Here is a 25,134-nt window from a genome sequence, read left to right as displayed (position 1 = left end):
TGAATTATTGGGTGGAGTAAATGTATAAAGTTCCCTAAAATGAAAATACTCATGTAAAGTACAAGTTGTGAGGATTGGTTCATTCCCCGCCACACGCTCCGCTCCTTTAAGGTGCTGTGTTGATTGGTGCATTCCCCGCCACACGCTTTTGGAGCAAGTATCAATTCCAGCGCGCACCTGTCATAGTTTTTGATTAGCGCCCCAGAGGCTTTTTATACTGGGACGTCCCTTCAATCGATGTCGGTCGTTTTGAATACTTCTGTTTCTGCCTGTTGTTCCCCATTGCTGTGCCTCGTCTACTCTCCCTCCAGGACATCTGTGGATTGCCGCTGGTGAAGACCTTGTCCCCCGTTTTGAGCTGCGCCTCGTTTACCCGCTTTACTCTTGCGCTTTGGTGAGTTTGAACCAAACCCTTTTTTGGACGATTCTGTTTTGTGTGTTTTGAAGAACACTGAAGAGTTCTATTTTTGCTTACACTTGACTCAGCTAAGTTGTGTGTTAAAGGAGACACTGAAGATTATCATTTGCTTGCACTGGACTTAGCTGGGGTGTGTATTTAGAAGAGACACAGAAGTTTATCATTTTTGTTTTGCACTGACCCTCAGCTAAATTGTGTGTTGTGGTGAACACTGAAGATATCGTTTTGTTTGTTCTGGACTCAGCTAAGGGAGGAGGAGACCGCATTGCCTCTGTGTGATGTGGACTGTTATTTACCTCTCTCTCTCTCTCTCTCTCTTTCCCACCTCGAGTTGAAGCTGGGAGTATCTGCAGAGCCTCTTCAGCGTCAATACCGTTTCCCCACCTCGAACACCAAGAGGATCTGCAGAGCCGCAGATAACTCTGCTGAAGGCAGTCTCCCTTTGTTTCAAGATTGTGACTTGCTCCTTTTTGACTCTGAAAATAAATACGCCCTAGTATTTGGCTAACTCTGACCTACCTGTCTGTGCCGTGCGTTTGAGGTCGGTTTCAAACCCTAACATTACGACCCGACCATGTCGACCTCAGCCGACGCAGACAGAGTCAGAACCGCGTTGGCGGTCCAGATTGAATTAGTCAACGACCACACCCAACAGTTGGGTGCGGCTGCGGCTGCTTTACAGGACCTCCGGGCCGAGGTCCAGCTTATTCTGGATGCCATTGACACTCTGGCCACCCAGCAGACTACCCAGGGGTATCAGCAGGCTGTTGTTCTGCACCAGCTACAGGCTCTCAGTACAGCATTAAACACTCTGCTTTTAACCCCACCTGTCCCAGGAGTCTCGGCCAGATCACCACCCGCGGCAGACCTCGCACCTCGGGAGCCCCGTCTCTCCGAACCACGTCTGTTCGAGGGTAACTTCGAGGATTGTGCCACATTCATCATGCAGTGTGAGTTGGTCTTCCTTCATCAACCCAGCCGTTTTTCGTCAGAGGGAGCCCGAGTGGCCTACATGACTAACCTGCTCACGGGCCGAGCAGCACAGTGGGTCACTGCTTCCTGGGCTAAGAGGGCCGATTTTTGTTTCTCCTACCCAGACTTCGTGGCAGAGCTCCGAAGGGTTTTCCACCACCCAGCTCGTGGCCAGGACCCAGGAGCTCGGTTGGGCACCTTCCGGCAGGACAGTGGCAGTGTCAGAGACTACGCGCTGGAGTTCAGACTGGCCGCAACGGAGAGCGGTTGGAACGATCAAGCACTTCGTCTCACCTTGCTGAGGGGGCTCAACGACGCAGTAAGGGACCAGCTCGCGACCCAAGAGGAGCCCGATTCTCTCGAGGGCCTGATCAGCCTCGCTATCCGCATCGACGGACGCCTCCGGGAGAGAAGGCGTGAGCGAGCACGACTAGGACCCCCAGACGTTCCCCAGACCCCCCGTCCTCGGGACCGTTCTGCTGACCGTCCTGCCCCCTCCGTGACTGGTGGGTTTTTTCCCTCCCGGGCTGTGACCGAGGAGGAACCCATGCAGCTGGGACGCACCCGCCTTAGCCCGGCCGAACGGGAGTCCAGGCTCAGGTCCGGCCTTTGCCTCTACTGCGGCCGGGATGGACATCGTGTCTCCAATTGCCCTACCCGGCCAAGAAGACCAGGCTCGCCGGGACCCCGGGAGATCCTGGTGAGCCGTTTTTCCTGTTCCCCCACCCGTGCACCACCTAACCGTCTGACGAGCGTCACCCTAGCCTGGATGGACCAGCGGGCGACGGTGGGTGCACTCATTGACTCTGGTGCTGATGGGAGTTTCCTGGACGTTGAGTTTGCCACCCGGGCCAACATTCCACTTGAGGACCTCGAGAGGCCCTTGGAGGTCTTCGCGCTGGATCATCGCCGCCTGGCTGACATCACTCAACGCACCTGTCCTGTCCTCCTCACCGTGGCTGGTAACCACATTGAGAGACTCCAGTTTTTCATTACCAGATCCCCTCTTGTCCCGGTAGTCCTGGGTCGGCCCTGGCTCGCGCTGCATGAGCCCCACATCGCCTGGTCCTCCGGCACCATCAGGGGGTGGAGCCCCTCCTGTCATGCCCAGTGTCTTCAGGCGCCGTCCAGTCCTTCGCCCCGGGGTTCCCCTTTTGTCCCAGTCTCCAGCCCCCTCGCCGGGCCCCTGCCTCCGTCTCCGGCCCCCCTCGCCGGTTCCCTGTCCCTGTCTCCAGCCCCCCTCGCCGGGTCCCCGTCTCCAGCCTCCCCCTCTGGGCCTCTGTCTCTGTCCCCCTCTCCGGTGCCCCTGATCACCGGCTTCCTTCGGTCCCATCTGGGCTAGCCGGGGTCAGTTGGGTCGCCGGGTGGCTCCCGTGGAGGGGGGGGGGGTACTGTGAGGATTGGTTCATTCCCCGCCACACGCTCCGCTCCTTTAAGGTGCTGTGTTGATTGGTGCATTCCCCGCCACACGCTTTTGGAGCAAGTATCAATTCCAGCGCGCACCTGTCATAGTTTTTGATTACCGCCCCAGAGGCTTTTTATACTGGGACTTCCCTTCAATCGATGTCGGGTCGTTTTGAATACTTCTGTTTCTGCCTGTTGTTCCCCGTTGCTGTGCCTCGTCTACTCTCCCTCCAGGACATCTGTGGATTGCCGCTGGTGAAGACCTTGTCCCCCGTTTTGAGCTGCGCCTCGTTTACCCGCTTTACTCTTGCGCTTTGGTGAGTTTGAACCAAACCCTTTTTTGAACGATTCTGTTTTGTGTGTTTTGAAGAACACTGAAGAGTTCTATTTTTGCTTACACTTGACTCAGCTAAGTTGTGTGTTAAAGGAGACACTGAAGATTATCATTTGCTTGCACTAGACTCAGCTGGGGTGTGTGTTTAGAAGAGACACAGAAGTTTATCGTTTTTGTTTTGCACTGACCCTCAGCTAAATTGTGTGTTGTGGTGAACACTGAAGATATCGTTTTGTTTGTTCTGGACTCAGCTAAGGGAGGAGGAGACCGCACTGCCTCTGTGTGATGTGGACTGTTATTTACCTCTCTCTCTCTCTCTCTTTCCCACCTCGAGTTGAAGCTGGGAGTATCTGCAGAGCCGCTTCAGCGTCAATACCGTTTCCCCACCTCGAACACCAAGAGGATCTGCAGAGCCGCAGATAACTCTGCTGAAGGCAGTCTCCCTTTGTTTCAAGATTGTGACTTGCTCCTTTTTGACTCTGAAAATAAATACGCCCTAGTATTTGGCTAACTCTGACCTACCTGTCTGTGCCGTGCGTTTGAGGTCGGTTTCAAACCCTAACACAAGTAGCTCGAAGATTTTACTTAAAAGTGCTTAGTTACTTTCCAGCACTGAGTAAAATGATTAGATTCAACAACTGTCTACACATCTCATCATTCCTGCATTACTACAATATCATTATTATTATCATTATTAAAATGTTTATATTATTAATTATCAATATTATTATGTATAGTACTATTTAGGTTTATAGGCCAAATCGGGCCATTTATTAACACACAGTTAGTGTGGAGGTGTCCACCTTTACTCAAGTATGTTTCTAGCCACAGTAACTCCAGCAAAAAATATGTATTAAAATGTTTTTAATAAATGGTTAAGGAGATAAGATAATGGTCATTCAATAGAAAAAATGTGTGGCAAACATGGAATAAAATCTTCAACCAAATCAGACAATATATTAACCATCTGAGTCCAGAATTGTTCAACTCCTGGACATTCACAGAGTGTGCCTAACCTTTTTTATTTATTTTTTTTATCTTTTCCCCCTCCTTTTTCCTCAGATTTTCTCCCATCCCAATGTTAGTCGTTATGCCAATTCCCAACCGCTTCTTTTCACCTGGCAGCGCGGATTCTCACTGAGAGGGCGTAGCGTGTGGAAGGATCACACTATCCCACTTAGATCCTATCCGCGCTTAGCAGGCGCCCCGACCGAACTGTAGGAGTCGCTGTTTACAACGACCCGGACCCACCCCACCAGCTTCTCCCACCCTCTAATACTGCCAATTGTATTAGTGTGAACGGCCAGCCAAGCTGGTGACAACCCCGGAGCTGTGAGCTGGATTCGAACAGGCGAATCCTAGCGTCTCCGGGGTTGGTGACGAACGCAAGCCCTGTGCCTAACCTTTTCATACATAAGGGAATTAATACCATTTGAAGTTGACAACATTTTCTTGGTGTTAAATACAATCTGTGTATCAATTTGTAGTGAATGAACTGGTGATTATAATTGCGAGATGTTATGGACATGTTGTTCCATACTCTCTTCCAATCCATATTTCCACAACATTTTAGATCAATGTTCCATGTTGTTTTAATCCCAAAATATGTGTTTGATACATGTTTATCTATTTATTTTTATAAATCTCACACACAAATCCTTTGGGGAGATTGGAAGTGACTATTTCAACTCATGGGTGGATAGGGAAAGTATCCTTCCATAAGTATGCATGGTGTGTAACTGTAAAGAAAAGAAGAAAGAGACCATAAGCATATTTAAGTTAGTCCCTTATTGTTCATAATGTCTGAAAGAATGTTACCACAGTTTTGCCATTGCTGAAAAACAATAGGTTCATGTCCTTTAAGCCAAATATTATTTCTGAATATTGGAGTGTTCATATACCAATAATTATAGAATTTACATAATTGTTCTGCATGTATCCATATTCAGACAGCATGACCGCTCACAACTGGACGTGCATGGTCACTCATCAGAACGGCTTGTCAAATGATGCTCGCCGGATATTTCGTCCTGTAACTCGAGACCGAAGCACGCTTATATATGCCACATAGGTTGAGTGTGGTGACGATCGAAAGGCGGCAAATTAAACTTTTCAACAATGTATTCGTTGATCAAAAAAAGCAGCTCGGAGCCGACAGACGGGGGCAAAGTGCCGTGCCGTGTGCGCAAGTGCGTGACGGCCGCGCCGTCCGATGCTTAAGAGGTTAAAATGATCTATTATTTGTTTTTCCACTGTTTTGTGGTCTTATTTAAAAAAAAAAGTCTTTGTGAAGCTGTTACAGTACGTGTGGGGTCTGTGCCTTGGGGTTATGTACATACATTTGAGGGTGGGGGGGTTACGTGTTGGGTCTGTGTGTGTGTGCCTTGATCAGGTGTTCCCAGTGTGATGTGTTATGTCTAGCTGTAGTTCCCTGTCCTGGTTTTGTAGTCTTTATCGTTTTCCCTTCCAGGTGTACCTATTTGTAATCAACCCAGGTGTGTCTCATCTCGTCATCCCCTCATGTATAAGTGTTCTGTCTTCCCCTGTGTCTGATGCTGATCCTGTCTGTGTAGTATGTGTTCTTGTCTGTCGTTACTTTAGTTTATTCTTCATTTCATTCACGGTAATTATTTCATTAAATATTTATTATAAAACTACTTTGACTGCCGTCTCCTTTGTTGTGTTGCATTGACTCGACATCGAGCTTAAAGAATGTCAATGACAACATAACAGAAGCACTTTGTGACTGGTCTGTGAAAGGTGCTATACTAAACTAAAGTTGACTTACTCACTTACTTACTTTTAAATGTAACAGAGGTTATTTCTTATGATCAAAACTAGTCTGAGCCTAAACACATGGGTACATGGGAGGCCATTAACCTCTTAATGTTCGGCGGCCCTCACCTCGCGGCACTTTGCACTCGTCTGCCGGCTCCGAGCTGCGTTTTTCCCGATCATTCAATACATTGTTGGAAAGTTAAACTTCCCGCCGTTCGATCGTCACCACACTCTATATTGAGTGCTTCGGGTCTCGAGTTACAAGACGGAATATCCGGCGAGCATCATTTGACAAGCCGTTCTGACGAGTGACCACATCCGGTTGTAAACGGTCCTGAACTGACCAGTCACCGCTGATGGCGAAAATGATTGACCGCCGTTGTAGCCAAGAAGGGTTTAGACCAATAAGTTATTTGTTTTGACTCGCGCGTCTGATTGAATGGAATTAAGCGGACGGCCATTTGGGATAATCACGCTGAATTATTGCGGTATACACACATTACAAAAACCTTTGTAAAACACACATTTTCCGTGGGACTTTTGTAAACTTTGGACCTGTATGACTATAAGACTTCAGGCTATGGTACCGTTATGTTTTCCAGCTCCTACCTCTCAGCTGGAACCCAAAAACAGGCATCTGGCAACAAATTAACACAAAAGTAAGGAGCACATTTTTATTTCAGTGTGTTCAAACCTCTGTTTCTCTATTACATTAGCACTCAAAGTGAACTTCAGAATGTTACCTTTCAAAAGAGACCAGACTCATGCATGTGCTATAAGTATAAAGTATAATAAATCGCAAATTACTTTGGGTATGCAATTGACAGACGTTTTATGCAAAATGTGCCCGACTGTTAAGGGGTTAAAAAAGATACAGATCCAGTTATACTAGACAAGCTTAGCCTTATCTTGTGTGTACTGGTAGCAATTTAATCTAGAAGAACACTTCTAGATAATAATAATAATAATAATAATAATAATAATAATAATAATAATAATAATAATAATAATAATAATAATAATAATAATAATAATAATAATAATAATAATAATAATATTAAATAATAATAAATAATAATAATAATAATAATAATAATAATAATAATAATAATAATAATAATAATAATAATAATAATTGTATTTATATAGCACCATTCATACAGATTGCGGCTCAAAGTGCTTTACACAAAAAAACTAAATAAAAGGATACAAAAATACATTAAAGTGATACAAAATGGTAATATAGTAAAAATACAAAAATAAGACAATAACATAAGACAATACAAAATAACAAATTAAATAACAATAGACTGAAAAGTTAAATAGTTAAAATAATAATAGCAAAATTAGACAGTAAACAATAAGAACAAATACAATAACAGTAAAATAAGACATACAAAAATAACAACATAAAATAATGATACAAATTATAATAAAATATGTAAGTAAAAATGATAGAAATAAAGAAAGTTAAATAATAAAATAAAGATAAAAAATCATTTAAAAGCTAGTTTAAAAAGGTACGTTTTTCCATACTTTACTAGCCAATACTAGCCATTATTTATACTGTGGAAAAAGTACATAGCAAACAAACATTATAAGCTTTTCATTGGATTTTCACATCAGTCCCCATTTCTTAACACAGTGACATTGTTCAGATGGGCGCGCATGCTCACTCCACAAAAGAGGTATCTCTTCAGGTACTGTCTGAACATCTTGTCTCGTAGTCCGTAGACAATAGGACTGATGAGGCGCGGCAGGATCTGTATAAGGATATAGTTGGTGAAGCGTATGGCCAGAAACTGTTGAGGGAAAATATGCAACAGGACTTTTTCAAACATAGGTCGCACATAGGTGAGCATACACAACAGCAGCTGAAAGCCATGGAGGAGGATAGTGTTCCTGGCCTTCTTAGCATCTAAGCTAGCCGCCTTGGCAACAAACAGAATCCTGAAGTAAGTGTAGAAGATAACGAGCCAAACAAAGATCAGGCAGAGGATGTGCGATGTTTCCCGCTTCTTGAGACTATAGTCGCTCCGGAACACATAGTCCCTTGCACAGAAGATTCTGGTATGGAAGAACTCCACAGGTTCCGTGGCCAAAAGTAGGAAGAGGTCCGGCAGGATGGAGATTATGCTCGCCGTCCAGATCAAACCGATCAGAAGGTACGTTCTCTTGACCGTGCAGATCTGAGGATGGCGGAGGGGGAGGCAGACGGCGATGTAGCACTCCACCGCCATGCCGGCCAGGTTGAGCGGAGTGTTGAGCGTGGTGAAGATGGCCGCCAGCAGCAGGAGGCAGCAGAAGGAGACGTTGATGGTGTACACAGCGTAGCTGATGACATGGAGGAGGCTGGTGAGAAACAGCTGCATCAAATCGTTGGCCACCAAGTGGATGAACAGGATGTAACGAGGGTTCACACTGAAGATCTGGACAGGAGGGTTGGAGAAGAGAGGAGAGGGGAGTAGAAAAGAAAGTAATTTTGAACCCAGGACTCTTACAATCCGTTCCTCTCATCCACCCAAGGACTCTTGGACAATGTTCCTCTGCTGCCATCCTGTGGCCTGTGGCCTGTTGCCGTCATTGTCTGTATTCATGTTCCATCTGTCATGTCTAGTCTCTGCGTTGTGCATTAGTCTGCTCCCCAGTGGCGTCGCGTGGGTAAAATAACAGGGGAAGCCAAAAAAAATTACTAAAAAAAAATTATTAAATATTTTTATTAATATTTTTTTTATTTATTTTTTTGTCAAGCAGTCACCATGTACACTACAGTATGGCTCGACGGCCAGTCAAACTTTCTTTTAATTTATTTAACAGATTGCAGAATGGGTACAATACAGTACGGCTCAATACACACAATTGTATAAGGGGATGCAGACCAGAGAAAGACGTTTGTCTTGTTTACATCAGGGTCATTAACACTTTGATCGCCATGGGTTAAATTCATAATTTACCATCCCTCGCCATCTCTATTTGTCTATGGAGAAGTTCCCCTTCTTTGCAGGGCTATAACTTTTTAAATTCTATTGCTAAATTGCCATATTATGGCCCATTCAATGTCCTATATGTATTGTTCAGGGTGTAGCAACGTTAAACTTTTTCATTCACATATTCATACTAAAATATGGTCTAAAGTATAAGTATGTTTTTATCGTTTTCTGCAGCTTTCTCCAGAACTTGATTTATAGCTCCAAATGCATTATATTGATGATGAAATACAGTTTGATAGCAATCGGCGCAAGATACAAATTTTCAACTGGACGTGGTTCTAGAAGTTTCTACGTATCATCTGATGATGACCAGATGGGCGGGGGATCGTTTATAATTCCGTGGGCAGCGTTAGATGATTCATCCAGAGTGGGTCATATGTTCATCATAGCAGTTTATATGGAACACGTTAGAATATAACGCTGAATCTTACCGTGGCTTCCTCGCGCCGCTGGCAGATGAGCGTGGAACAGAATTTTTTCTATTATGGGATGGAGAAATGCCTGATCCATTTCCAGGTTTTATAATAGTATATACGTCCAAATCATGTTGTTTTTTCGAGTTATTTGCACCGATCGATGTTCACTGTATCAAGACGGAGTCTCTCCAACGATAGCGAGTGCCCGGACCACATATGGATGAGCACTTCCGGTTCAAAGGTTCATTTCTGGTTGGCGATCTGCCGATCGGCCACCAGATGGCGCTCTTGAACCGCTAGAGAGTTGAGTGGAGCATTGCAGTGTGTATCAGGGCTCCGTAGGGGAAATATGATTTCGATCACAGATTTTTGAAATATTGACATCAAAGACGAGTTACGGCGTCTTCGTTAGAATGAGCATGGCTAGGAATGACGTCTTAACTCGTCCCCGGCGATCATAGTGTTAATACTGCTGGAGCATTGGTTCATTTTTGGTCCGATTTTTCCTTGCACGATTTTGCGCGCCGCGTGGGAGCAAATTCGAGACACATATTCGGTTGCAAAAAGGTGTCCCACGGTCTCCTCTATGGCCGTGAATATTTCCACGCGGATCGGAATCACGGCGCGCCCGTGGGACACTTTTCCGTTTCGGCGAGTTTATTCCACGCTTTCGGCTTTCCTTTTCTAAGCATTTTCGGGGCTACATTGAATGAGTAAAAGTTGCGGGACGCCCAGATGTTTCCACGATAGAAAGCTCGCGTGGATCCCATAATAGGCTCACTTAATACAGCGTTTTTAAAATCACGCGATATTTTCAGGGTCGCGAGCCGACCTTTTCCCCTCGTTTTCGATGATGGAAGTGATTAAGGAAAAGCTTCGGCACGCCGCGAGGTACCCGTGGATTTAATCTTGCGAGGATCGGGGCAAAATTCGGCCCGTGGGAGCAGTCACGGGTTAATACAATTTTCAGAGTGCAGAGGGGAGGTGTGCAGAGGGGATGCCAGACAAATTATTCTGCTCACAGCCCCGTTTTAAACTTTTAAGGTGTGGCAGTCAGCTCGAATCTGATTGGCTAGTATCGGTTTTGGACTCTACATACATGAATCACATGGTTGAGGCTGGAGAAAGACACCTACCCCCTGCCTCTCCTCTAGCTGCAGTGAGCATAGTGAGTCTGACAGTGTGTTAGAGAGTGAGAAGGAGAAGAGGGAGACATTAAAAAAAAAAAAAAAAACTATAACACAGATGCACAGATGAAAAAGAATGTAAACTATATTAAAAAAAAATTATATATATATATATATATATATATTTTTTTTTATATTTCATATTTGATATTAATTCATATTTTGATAGGGAGGCCTGGCTTCCGTTGGCTTCCATAAGGATTTGCCACTGCTGCTCCTTGTCTTAAAGAGGAACTATCTTATAAATGGCCTTTTTGAGTGTTTAGCATTGTTTCCTAGCTATGTGAATTAAATTATATTAATATGATCTATGTCTCTAATTCTCATATTGGCGCATTCTTCCAATTCTCCTCTCACAATATTCACCCTCACTGAACTGAGTCATTTGAAAATGTGATGATTTGTGATGTCAGAGAGACACCGCTGCATGATAATGTGGCTGTGTGGCATCAGGTACATGATGAGCTGCACACAGTGGTTGGAGCCCAGCCTCAAAACGGCTTAAGATCTTGAGGTAGAAAAATGCTGTTTTTGAGGACTTGATTAGAAATACAAAACAATGAATACAAAAAAAAAAAATTACAGAGGTGTTCCATAGACTCACAGGAATTGTGTAAAAGTGCCCAAATAGTGAAAGAAATAGTAAAATAGTTCCCCTTTAATGTCACTTCCTGTGTTCCTGCTATCTGCAATGTTCCGCTGACTATAGTCTAGTGTCCTCCCCAGTCTGTATAATTAAGCATTACATCACGCGCAGGAGTGGTTTGTGAACAATAAACCATGCCTAGGGGTGGTCGTTAGGCCCGAGGCGCAGCCGAGGGTTGTTAGACCCCCCTAGGCATGGTTTATTGTTCACAAATCACGACTGCAAGTGGTGTAAAGCTTTTATACAACTACCACATTCATCCAACCTTATTTCTATACAATAAACACACATTAATCAAAGATTTATTGAAAAAACCATCCGCCAGAAAAAGTAGTTTCCACAACTACAAAAAAGACAATTTGCCTCCATGTGGAAGCCGATCGGAAGTGCATCCAACCAACTAACACATCCAACTGTGTATTATTGGAATGATTGAGAGAAGTTGCCTCATGTGGAAGCAGCTTGAAGTGCATCCAACCAACTAACACATCCAACTGTGTATTATTGGAATGATTGATTGAAAATTTTATTACCAGATACAGAATGGGTACAATACAGTACGGCTCAATACACACAATTGTTAAGGGAATGCAGACCTACTTTCCATAGAACTTCATTCTTAGATGCTTCTATAGAAAGTAGGTAAAACAAATTAAAACGTTTTCTTTGCCCTATAGGAAAAAAACGTTTTCTTCGCCATATTTTTTTATTTATTTTTTTAAACCTACTGTAGAGGGCCTAAACTTAACCAGTTGGAAACCAAGCATACAGTAATAAAATTAGCAATCAATCAATCAATCAACTCAATAGGCCATGCTCACTTAGAACAGCGCAGCACCCAGCTCTCTCTCAGTCTGACTATCCCCCGCGTTGCAGACAGGAGTGTGTGTGTGTGTGTGTGTGTGTGTGTGTGTGTGTGTGTGTGTGTGTGTGTGTGTGGGGGGGGGGGGGGGGTGTGTGGCGGTGGGTGGAGACTAGAGCTAGCGCTGACAGTCAGAGAGAAGGAAAAAGAAATTGAAAAAAGAAAAAACAAATTAATCAATCAATCAAATCGCGATTTTTCTTTTGTTCTAGAATGACTCAAGACCCATCAATTACATCATCCAACATTGTTTAAAGGACTAACACATTCGCAGTGACAGAATCGCTTCATATTTAGTCGTTATGGCGCTATCAACATATCCATATGTTGTCCGCGATCTTGTTTTCTCCCGGAGTGAGCCGGCGGAGTGATATGTGATTCGGTTGTGGGCGGGTCCTGAGCCCAGGACCGTGGATTGTTGCCAATAAAGACGTGTAAATGGACTGTTTCAGCCAATCAGAATCGAGAAATTTGCATGCCGTTGTATAACTGTTGTTATTTAGTCTTGTCGTGTTTTAGTCTGTACCTCCCCAGCTCTTGCCCCTTGTAATCAGTGTCTGTATATATTCCTGCCTGTCCCATGTTTTCCCCGTGGCGTCATTGTTGCATGCTCCGTGAATCCTGTTCTGTTTACCCAGTCTGTCCGTGAAGCTCCCTGTGTTGCTCGTAGCCTGAATCCTGTTCCGTGTTTTCCAGTATCCTGCTCCGTTTGCTCTGTACCCTGTCTTCCGTGTTTCCCTGTGTACCTTGCCTGTGTCAAGCTCCCTGTCTATCGTGTACCCGGTTGCTATTCCTGCCGTTCGCAGAATTCCCCTTTGTTTCCAGTGATAGTACGTTTATTCTAGTGTTCCCTGTTTTTGTCGCTCTCCTTTCTTTTCGTGTCCCAGTCCGTTTTCTAGTCAGGTTTCATTTGTAGTCATTTGTAGGCTGTGCCGCTACTCTGTTTGTTCCTCTGTGCCTTGTAACGTTACTCTGTTTACTACAAGTAAAAGCCCTTTTCACTGCCACCATCGCTTCATGCCTCGTTCCTCTGTCCAGCGCTTGAGCCCTACTCACCGCTCCCCACTACAACACTGTAATAAGGATCTTGTTGCTGTGTTTCAAAAACACTCTCAAAGAACACCTACGGGAGACTGCAATTCGAAACTGGCCCATGTAAATGTCCTAACCCAACCCCCTCCAATGTACAGTAAATGACCAAGTATGGTTTTGTCAATATTCCAATGTACAGTTTTGCTTGTACAGTTGTACAGTGTTCCACCCCAACCACTCCCCCCCCCCACCCTGTCTATCTGTATGTCATGTATGTCATATATGTCCTGATGAATTGAAAATGGGGGACCCTGATGTAAACAAGACGAAAGTCTTTCTCTGGTCTGCATCCCCTTAACAATTGTGTGTATTGAGCTGTACTGTATTGTACCCCTTCTGCAATCTGTTAATAAAGTTTTCAATCAATTCAATCAATCAATCAATAAAAGGCAACAGTGCTAACGACTGAGCCACAAAACTTCACGACGAGGTAAACAAACTCCAGGCAGCTAATGTTGACGCTGCCATTTTGGTTTTGGGTGATTTCAACAGCGCGCGTCTTAAAAAGGTGTTGCCGAATTTCTATCAGCATGTGACCTGTCCCACCAGAGGCGAGAACATATTAGACCATGTATACTCGCAATTTAAGAATGGGTACAAGTCACAGGCTCTTAGTCCATTCGGTAAGTCCGATCACGCCGCAATATTTCTTTTGCCAAAGTACAAACAAAGTCTCAAGCGAACGCCGGTGGTCTCGCGAGAGGTTAAGCCGTGACGTCAGAGGAGTCACTCCAAGCTGCACTTGAATGCACAGACTGGAGTGTATTCCGTGATAACACAGACAATATTAACGAATACACTGAAACGGTGCTTGACTATGTCTGTACTCTGGTAGAAGAAACAATCCCCTCCACCAAAATTAAAATCTACCCAAATCAAAAGCCCTGGGTAGACAAATCCGTCCGTGAGGCTCTGAAAGTGCGCACATCAGCATACAACACCGGGCTGGAGACAGGCAACATGGAAGAACACAAGATGGCAAGATACAACGTCAGGAGAGCAGTAAAAGAGGCAAAACGGCGTTACAGGGATAAAGTTGAACTTCAGTTCGAACAGGCTGACTCTAGAGGCATGTGGCAGGGCCTCAGAACAATGACAGATTACAAAGGCACCTCCCTCAAACTGAACAATGACATCTCCTTAGCAAATGATCTCAATTCCTTCTATGCGAGGTTTGAGGCTGTGAATAAAAACACCAGCCCACAAACCACGGCAATGGGGGGGGGGGGGGGGTCTGCTGATGGAGACTCAGTGTTCAGGGTAACAGAGCATGAGGTGAGACGGATCTTTAAAAAAGTGAATATCAGGAAGGCAGCAGGACCGGACGGCATCCCCGGCCGCGTCCTAAAAGTCTGTGCCGACCAACTGGCCCCGGTATTCACTGACATCTTCAACCTGTCCTTGGAACAGGCTGTCATCCCCACCTGTCTGAAGAAGTCCACCATCATCCCTGTACCCAAAAAATCTACGCCCGCTTGCCTCAACGACTACCGCCCTGTAGCCCTCACCTCCATAGCCATGAAGTGCTTTGAGAAGCTAGTGAAGGGCTACATCTGTTCCTCCCTCCCCATCAACCTGGACCCTCTGCAATTTGCATATCGCCCCAACAGGTCCACGGAGGACGCCATAGCCCATGTGCTGCACACAGCAGCATCACACCTGGACAAGAGGCAGGGGAACTATGTGAGAATGCTGTTCATCGACTACAGCTCAGCATTCAACACCATAGTCCCCTCCAAACTCATAGCCAAGCTCAGGGACCTGGGCTTGAACTATGACCTCTGCCAGTGGGTCTTGGACTTCCTGACGGGCAGACCCCAGGTGGTAAGAGCAGGCAACTGCACCTCCTCATCCATCACGCTCAACATAGGGGCCCCCCAGGGCTGTGTTCTGAGCCCCCTCCTCTACTCCCTGTACACACATGACTGCGTAGCACAGCGGAACAACAACACCATCATCAAATTTGCTGATGACACAGTAGTGGTGGGCCTGATCTCTGCCAACGACGAAAGGGCCTACCTGGAAGAGGTAGAGAACCTGTCACAGTGGTGTCAGGAGAACTGCCTCTCCCTGAACGTCAGCAAAACAAAAGAGATGATTGTGGACTTCAGGAGGTCGGGGGTCAAGGACTACAGCCCCCTCAGCATCGACGGGGCACCGGTTGAGAGAGTGAACAGTTTCAAGTACCTCGGAGCCCACATATCCGAGGATTTGACATGGACCACACACATTGACAGTGTTGTGAAGAAGGCACGACAACGCCTCTACTTCCTCAGGCGCCTAAGGATGTTCCAAGTCAGTCAGAAGATCCTTAGGAACTTCTACTCATGTACAATAGAGAGCATCCTGACTGGCAACATCACCTCCTGGTTTGGGAATAGCACTGCACAAGACCGTAGCAGACTACAAAGAGTGACACGTTCAGCCGAACGCACAATTGGAGGGGGGCTTCCCACCCTCCAGAACATTTACAACAAGCGGTGCAAGGGGAAGGCTAAGAGAATTATTAAGGACTCGAGCCACCCGAACAACTGCCTCTTTGAACTGCTGCGGTCAGGCAAGCGATACCGGAGTCTTAAGGCGAGCACAGAAAGACTCAGAAGAAGCTTCTATCCCCAGGCCATCAGGCTGCTAAACGAACAATAAACACTATGCAACAACCATCAAATGCTCACAGCACACACACCCACACGCACACACTCACTTAAACAAACAAACACACTGCAGCACCCACTCTCCACACTTTAGATCACACAAACACACTTTATATTTATTGACAAAGGATTTGCGCTACAACTCGTACACCTACTGTAAATTGTACCTAAATTGCACCTCATCCTATTTCTGCCTTGCACTATATAGTATTGTATATTAGTACACTACACAGTATTGTATATTATATGGTAACTCAGTTACGTCTACTCTGCATCGAACATTGTACATATGTCTATATTGAACACTGTGACCTCATTTTTTTACTTCTAATTTACATGCTATACTATGTTATTTTATTTCATACTTATCTTGTCTTGCACAGTCTCTGGAGCGTAACAGTAAGAAGCATTTTGTATAAAAGTATTCTGTACTTCTGTATGACAACTATTAAAGAAACTTGAAACTTGAGAAACTTGAACTGCGGTGGCGCCCTGTGCATGTTGCATTGTGCCAGTGTTGTAGTCGAGTCACTAAACCTCGAGTCCGAGTCTCGAGTCCCAGGTGTTCGAGTCTGAGTCCAAATCTGATTCACCAAAGAAGAGCCTGAGTCGAGTCCTAGTCGAGTCCCCATTACCCTTGTCCGAGTCCGTGTCCGAGTCCAAGTCATTTCAAAATGACAAAGCGCACAATTCGGGGCGTCTCTTTAGGCATCTTAAGTGTACCTCCCCTCCCCCTCTCCCATGCTGCTATGATGCCTGAATTTCCCCAAGGGGATCAATAAAGGAATATCTTATCTTATCTTAAAACATACATTTTCCGTGGGATCTTTATAAACTTTGGACCTACTGAACACGAGGGTATCGACGTGAATCCGCATGTAGGTGGAACACACGTGTCTGCCCTTGCATGAAATTAAACAATGGTACGGTATTAATATAGCCATCGATATCTTATGGCATGATATGATTTTACCCATTCAGTCACCCATTCACACACCGACGGCAGAGGCGACCGTGCAAGGTGCCAATCTGCTCATCAGGAGCAGTTAGGGGTTTAGTGTCTTGCTCAGGGACACTTTGAAACGCTGCCCGGGAGGAGCGGGAAACGAACCGGGAGGAGCGGGAATTGAACCGGGAACCTCTGGATTCCCAGATGACTGCTCTACCTCCTGAGCCACTGTCATGGTAATCTAGAGGTTTCCGGTTCAATTCTTCCTGGGCAGCGTGTCGAAGTGTCCTTGAGCAAGAAACGTAACCCCTAATTGCTCCCGATGAGCGGGTTGGCACCTTGCATGCACCGACGGCCTCTGCCGTCGGTGTGTGAATGTGTGAGTGAATGGGTAAAATGTGAGGAAATAATTGTAAAGCGCTTTGGATAAAATAACTATACTTAGTATTTCTGTGTAAGATTATAGACAACATTTGATTGAATCCTCCCTCATTGCTTCCTTTCTCTATTGCCGATAAAGAGAGATAACTGACCTGGTGTTTGTTGAAGGTGTGGATCAGGGTAGCGTTGACGTAGTTGATGGAGATGCAGAGAGCCACGACGATCACATTCTTGGTCACCGCCGTGGTGAACGTGTCCCTGACATGCACGAATGAACTGGCATTCCCACCGAAGGATGATACGTTCATGTCTCGATTGCTAGGAATAAAATCAAATGTATTTGTATAGCCTGAAATTACAAGGTAAATGCCCCATGGGCTGTACAAGTCTTCTTGAACAAGAAGAAACATCACAATAAATCAAGAAAACCACCATAAAATCCAAATATGTGACACTCCCAGACATTCCCCAATGAAGATGAGGAACAACTCACTAAAAACCTAGCAATAGGAAAAAAAGAAAAGCACCACTGGCAATGTGGAGGAGAGAAACCTCAGATGGGCAGTTCAAAGGGGATCCCGGTAATAATATAGTGTTGCTATAGATGATAGATGGATGGAGAAATAAAACAGGCAAATAGTTGGTATGTATGTGTACATATACATGTAATAAAACACATTCCACCGCAATTCCTTCTGCAATCTACCTTAAACATCAATGGACGATATGCAATGAAATTACATTGGCAATCCCCTTAGGGGCCCCATGTAAAAAAAAAAAAATTATAAAGAAAAATTCTGGTGAAAACGAAAATATATAAAAAAGTGGTTGCCTAGTGGAGATTTAGGATTATGTGGATTATTTAGGGTATGTGAAGCTATGACAGCTATATACGTTGCTGCCAATAAAAACTGTATTGCACATTGCATTTTACACATTGCTAAAATGTGCACATTGCTCATTGCACATCACACACATTTTTTTTGGAACTGTACATTTTGTAATACAAAATGTATATAGTATAATATCTACATCCTGATCTGCACGGCACACTTTTTTAGAACTGTATATAGTCATCTTTATTTTATTCATCTCATTTTATTCTATGCTAAATGTATTGTATTGCACTGCACACGTTAGAACTGTATACATACATAGTAATCTTTATTTTAGTCATCTTATTTTATTCTATGCTAAATGTATTGTATTTTTCTATTATTGGAAGCTGCTATGTTCGAGGGACCACAATAAATAGAATTGGACTCGTCTTGCTGTAAAGTACTGAAATAAGTGACAATAAAGGAATCTGAATCTGAATCTGAGATGTTATACAGAAGACCAAGATCCAAGTACCGGCAGGTTCCTCTACAGGTAATCATGCAGTGTTCTCTGGAGTGTTGTTTGCAGCATTGATACAGATGAGCCAAACACTCTGGAAAAGATAAACAACACAAAGAACATGTTATGTTCTACACTCAGAACATTTTAGTATATCCTTTGAATATGCATTAAGTATATTCCTATTCGTAACGCTGTGGACACAAAGTATAGATACATTCAATCAATGTGAAAGTAAAATACAACATATGCACATGTTTCTATTTTACTTTGGAGGCCTTGAATTTGCCTTGCAATGGTCACCCATTTTTCCTTATTTAATTTCTTTTTTTTTATTAAAGAAAGAGTATAATAATCTCTATCTTCTGTATTTGTCATTTCTTGTTTAGTTTAGTTTAGTTGCATTTGTGCCCTATTGTCAAGGATGCCAATCATTCTGGTGGGTTTGATAGATTATGATAATTTATTGAATTGCCAGAAATAATTCTTGTGTCATACAATCTGATCAACACAAAAAACTAAAGTATAAGACAATTCTATATTGGCAGGGATGAATAATATGCAAGCCCAGTTTTTTTTTAATTATTTGTATGGAAGGGGCAAGCAAACAAATCACAATAAATAGAGCGATCACCACAGCATCAAGTATTTACAATACATTACATTCATTACAGAATCACATTTCCCTTTATTCCACTTCCTCTGACTCTCAAGCAAGAGGACATTTGAGACGTCTATTGGCGTTTAGCAACCTGATGCCTTCTTCAGCTGACTCAACAAATAATGAAATTATTAATGCTCATGAAATGTCTGCAAACCCCTCTCAAATAACGCAAATGATAAAGTCTGTGTGAATATGGCTCAGGGATCAATAATAATCAAATAACTTCACCGGTTCAAGGTGAAGAACCGTTTTGCTGGGAGAATACATTTAATTTTCACCATCACAAGTTAGTAATCACCCTTAAAAAAAAATCTTAAAAACCAATACAACAGAATACTAACATTGACATTATTATTGACATATATTAAACACTGACCGTTATGATTTAGGTCCTTTAGTAAAGCACACACGCATGTCCTTCACTGAGTTGTTGCATATTTGCCTGACAAAGAGATGGGATCAGTCATTTCTGCTGCAGGTGATTTTATTACAATTTTAAGTACAACTATTTCCTTTTTTTAAAGCAGTAATGATGTAGAAATGTCCATTGTATGTTAAACCCATTATAAATGTATCCTAATGCATTCATTAAGATAGACACTGGTTGTACTGTACCTACCTCAGAGGTCATGCTCTCATCTGGAGACCAAGCTGACGATCTGAGTTTGATATCCATGGGATAGACTTTATATAATATCATAGGTCGATCACAAGCAGTGGCGTGCACAGATAGGGCCGAAGGGGGGCTTGAGCCCCTGCCCTTTGGCCCCAAGTGCCCTTCTTTTTTTTTCAAATATGAAAACGGAAATGTATACTACTATCCACGGAAGAAATAGACCTTATCTATTTTGAAAGTACCCCGAAAGACAATCTAAAATTATTATTTATTCACTTAATGATTTAAACCCCCATAGTGGAAATAAGGGCAGCACTATTACATTGTCCTATGTTTAAATGATGAAAGAACATTTTAGCTTAAGCCTCCATAGCCTGCACAGAAAACAACCTTTTAAAACAAACCTCTTCATCAAGACACTCTGAGGGCCCTCCACCAGCCTAGGTCCAGATATGTGCCCGATAAGGTCTTTCTAATTGTCCCAAACTACCACAAAGTGTCCCAAAGTACCCCCAGACCATACCCTAAGATACCCCAAACTACCACAAAGTGTCCCAAAGTACCCCCAGACCATACCATAAGATACCCCAAACTACCACAAAGTGTCCCAAAGTACCCCAGACCATACCATAAGATACCCCAAACTACCACAAAGTGTCCCAAAGTACCCACAGACCATACCATAAGATACCCCAAACTACCACAAAGTGTCCCAAAGTACCCCAGACCATACCATAAGATACCCCAAACTACCACAAAGTGTCCCAAAGTACCCCCAGACCATACCATAAGATACCCCAAACGACCACAAAGTGTAGTACCCCCAGAACATACCATAAGTTACCCCAAACTACCACAAAGTACCATCAACTACTCCACAGTAGCTCAACACATGCCACAAAGTTCCACAAACCATACCATAAAGAACCCAATCAACCACAGCATAACAAGCTTACCACAAAGCATCACAAACAACCACAGAATACCACAACACACCCCAAAGCTGAGTACAAAATATCTAAAAGTATCACAAAGCGGCTCAAAACATCAAAGAAAGCACCCCAAATCATAGCCTATACCACCACAAATTCTCATAAACTACCACACAGCCTAAAGCTACTATAGGGCTGTCAGAATGAATATCAATATTACAATTTTAAAACATTTGAACTGACTACCAAACTGTCAGTCGAAGGGGAATACATTTTTACTACTGTTTGTTGTCCCTTTTTAGTAATTTGGGAAGAATGTGCCTGCAATGTGAGCCAGTGAAATTTAAGGAATTTGAAAAGGAGGAGAATGATTTTTCCTTTCGTTTTTTGCCAAAACGCAATGCCAATCAATAGTTTCCATTTTCTGGTAAATTGAATAGTTTTGCATAGCATCAAATATATATATTTATACAACGGCATGCACATTTCTCGATTCTGATTGGCTGAAACAGTCAATTTACACGTATTTATTTTTCATAATCCCACGCTCTTGGTCCCAGGACCCGCCCACAACCGAATTACTATCACTCCGCCATGCGGCTTTGTAGGAAAAAACAAGATGGCGGACAATAATCTTTACAAATGGATATGTTGATAGCGTCATAACGACTAAATAAAAACCGATTCTGTCATGGCGAATGTCTTAGTTCTTTAAACAATGTTGGATGATGTAATTGATGGGTCATGAGTCATTGTGGAACAAAATAAAAATCGCGCGAATTGATTGATTGATTGATTAATTGCAATTTTTTCTTTTTTCTTTTTTTCTTTCTATAGAAGCAACTAGGAGGTGCGCTGTTTTAAGTGAGGGTGGACTGAATGGATATGTTAATAATAATATAATAATGCAGGACCTGTTGCAGAGGTCTTTATTCGGCATGCAACGACACTCAATGTTTTAGCGGTACACACAGCGGTTAGTTTTTTAGCACACACACCGGAACACACACGCATGCATTGTCTCTTTAGAATCGCAGATGCGATTCATCTCTGCGATTAACCCATCCCATCGTCCTTCCCCCCCAAGGGCAGCCGGGAGCAGACAGTCGTCAACGTGAGCTGCGCCAGGGGACCAATCCAAGTGCTCTTGTCCATCTTCGTCAAGGACGCCACAGCGTTAGCGATCTGTTGTTGTGCATGTTTTTCCATTGGGTTTATCTTATCGGGGGGAAACCCTTGCGAGCATGGGGAGAACATGCAAACTCCACACAGAAAGGCCTGGGAGATACCCCACCTGGGTACCTGGCATCATGGAAACCTGGTCCCCACGCGGGAATCGAACCCTGGACCTTCTTGCTGTGAGGCGACAGTGTTAACCACTACACCACCGTGCCGCCCTATGTTGATAGCGTCATAACGACTAAATGGAAAACGATTCTATCACGGCGAATGTCTTAGTTGCTTAAACAATGTTGGATGATGTAATTGATGGGTCATGAGTCATTGTGGAACAAAATAAAAATTGCGCGAATTGATTGATTGATTAATTGCAATTATTATTATTTTTTGTACCTACTTTTCAATCTGCTTCTATAGAAAGTAGGTTTTAAAAAATAATAAAAATAGGGCGAAGAAAACTTTTTTTTCCTATAGGGCAAAGAAAACTTTTTTTTAATTTGTTTTACCTACTTTCTATAGAAGCATCTAAGTATGAAGTTCTATAGAAAGTAGGTTAAAAACTAAAGAAAAGTTGGATGTGTTAGTTTGTTGGATGTCTAGGTGAAAGACAGTTGGATGTGTTAGTTTGTTGGATGTCTTAGTTGAAAGACAGTTGGATGTGTTAGTTTGTTGGATGTCTTAGTTGAAAGACAGTTGGATATGTTAGTTTGTTGGATGTCTTAGTTGAAAGACAGTTGGATGTGTTAGTTTGTTAGATGTCTTAGTTGAGAGACAGTTGGATGTGTTAGTTTGTTGGATGTCTTAGTTGAAAGACAGTTGGATGTGTTAGTTTGTTGGATGTCTTAGTTGAGAGACAGTTGGATGTGTTAGTTTGTTGGATGTCCTACTGAGAACAGTTGGATGCACTTCCGAGCTGCTTCCACACGGAGGCAACTTATCTTTTTTTCTTTTTTGGGAACAACTTTTTCTGGCGGATGGTTTTTTCAATAAATCTTCAATTAATGTGTGTTTATTGTATAGCAATAAGGTTGGATGAATGTGCCAGTTGTATAAAAGCATTACACCACTTGTAGTCGTGGATTGTGAATATTAGACCATGACTAGGGGGGTCTAACGACCACCCCTAGGCATGGTCTAATTTTCACAATCCACTCCTGCGCGTGATGTAATAACTATCCAGATATAATTACAGAATATTTGAGAAATGTATAGAGTTCCAGAATTTACTAATTTACTTTAATAATTCTTCCAATAGATTTTTTATTTTTTTTACATTTGATACAGTATGGTGAATTATCTGCTGATACAAGAAGTAGTACAGTAGGTGTAAAATAAAATCTATATACTGTATAATATTTTTAATCTGTTTAGATCTGTTATGTTTTGTGCTTAAAGGGGAACTATTTTACTATTTCTTTCACTATTTGGGCACTTTTACACAATTCCTGTGAGTTTATGGAACACCTCTGTAATTTTAATTTTTTTTAATTCATTGTTTTGTATTTCTAATCAAGTCCTCAAAAACAGCATTTTTCTACCTCAAGATCTTAAGCCGTTTTGAGCTGATGTGGCATGGGGTGCATGGGCCTGATGCTATACAGCCACATTATTATGTTGAGCCTGGGCACCTAAACCAGGTGGGGCCTGATGCCACACAGCCACATTATTATGTTGAGCCTGGGCACCTAAACCAGGTGGGGCCTGATGCCACACAGCCACATTATTATGTTGAGCCTGGGCACCTAAACCAGGTGGGGCCTGATGCCACACAGCCACATTATTATGTTGAGCCTGGGCACCTAAACCAGGTGGGGCCTGATGCCACACAGCCACATTATTATGAGCCTGGGCACCTAAACCAGGTGGGGCCTGATGCCAAACAGCCACATTATTATGTTGAGCCTGGGCACCTAAACCAGGTGGGGCCTGATGCCACACAGCCACATTATTATGTTGAGCCTGGGCACCTAAACCAGGTGGGCCTGATGCCACACAGCCACATTATTATGAGCCTGGGCACCTAAACCAGGTGGGCCTGATGCCACACAGCCACATTATTATGAGCCTGGGCACCTAAACCAGGTGGGCCTGATGCCACACAGCCACATTATTATGAGCCTGGGCACCTAAACCAGGTGGGGCCTGATGCCACACAGCCACATTATTATGAGCCTGGGCACCTAAACCAGGTGGGGCCTGATGCCACACAGCCACATTATTATGAGCCTGGGCACCTAAACCAGGTGGGGCCTGATGCCACACAGCCACATTATTATGAGCCTGGGCACCTAAACCAGGTGGGCCTGATGCCACACAGCCACATTATTATGAGCCTTGGCACCTAAACCAGGTGGGGCCTGATGCCACACAGCCACATTATTATGAGCCTGGGCACCTAAACCAGGTGGGGCCTGATGCCACACAGCCACATTATTATGTTGAGCCTGGGCACCTAAACCAGGTGGGGCCTGATGCCACACAGACACATTATTATGAGCCTGGGCACCTAAACCAGGTGGGGCCTGATGCCACACAGCCACATTATTATGAGCCTGGGCACCTAAACCAGGTGGGGCCTGATGCCACACAGCCACATTATTATGAGCCTGGGCACCTAAACCAGGTGGGCCTGATGCCACACAGCCACATTATTATGAGCCTGGGCACCTAAACCAGGTGGGGCCTGATGCCACACAGCCACATTATTATGAGCCTGGGCACCTAAACCAGGTGGGGCCTGATGCCACACAGCCACATTATTATGAGCCTGGGCACCTAAACCAGGTGGGGCCTGATGCCACACAGCCACATTATTATGAGCCTGGGCACCTAAACCAGGTGGGCCTGATGCCACACAGCCACATTATTATGAGCCTGGGCACCTAAACCAGGTGGGGCCTGATGCCACACAGCCACATTATTATGAGCCTGGGCACCTAAACCAGGTGGGGCCTGATGCCACACAGCCACATTATTATGTTGAGCCTGGGCACCTAAACCAGGTGGGTCTGATGCCACACAGCCACATTATTATGAGCCTGGGCACCTAAACCAGGTGGGCCTGATGCCACACAGCCACATTATTATGAGCCTGGGCACCTAAACCAGGTGGGGCCTGATGCCACACAGCCACATTATTATGAGCCTGGGCACCTAAACCAGGTGGGCCTGATGCCACACAGGCACGTGCACACATAGAGGCCAAGGGGTGCCTGAGCACCTGCCTTTTTGAGCCTCATCAAAAAAGTGCCCTTTTTGAAAAAAATATGTTTTTTTTTTTTTTTTTTACCGTTACGCATATAGACTGCCCTTCCAACTGAAA

At 43.9% G+C, this 25,134-nt stretch overlaps 1 protein-coding gene across 1 annotated transcript; it reads right to left on the bottom strand.

Moving 5' to 3' along the window:
* Positions 1-7,528: 7,528 nt before the first annotated feature.
* LOC311229877 (odorant receptor 131-2-like) lies at positions 7,529-17,391 on the bottom strand (the record flags this gene model as incomplete). Its single annotated transcript, XM_084315946.1, has 2 exons — positions 7,529-8,335; positions 17,236-17,391. 2 exons carry the CDS (start codon positions 17,389-17,391, stop codon positions 7,529-7,531), a joined length of 963 nt encoding a protein of 320 aa, XP_084172072.1.
* Positions 17,392-25,134: the final 7,743 nt, after the last annotated feature.

Source organism: Notolepis coatsorum (genome assembly GCF_963971535.1).
Source record: "Notolepis coatsorum genome assembly, chromosome: 6".
Lineage (NCBI taxonomy): Eukaryota > Metazoa > Chordata > Actinopteri > Aulopiformes > Paralepididae > Notolepis > Notolepis coatsorum.
The sequence above is the reverse complement of the archived record's forward strand: the minus strand, read 5'-3'. Positions and strand labels throughout refer to the sequence as shown.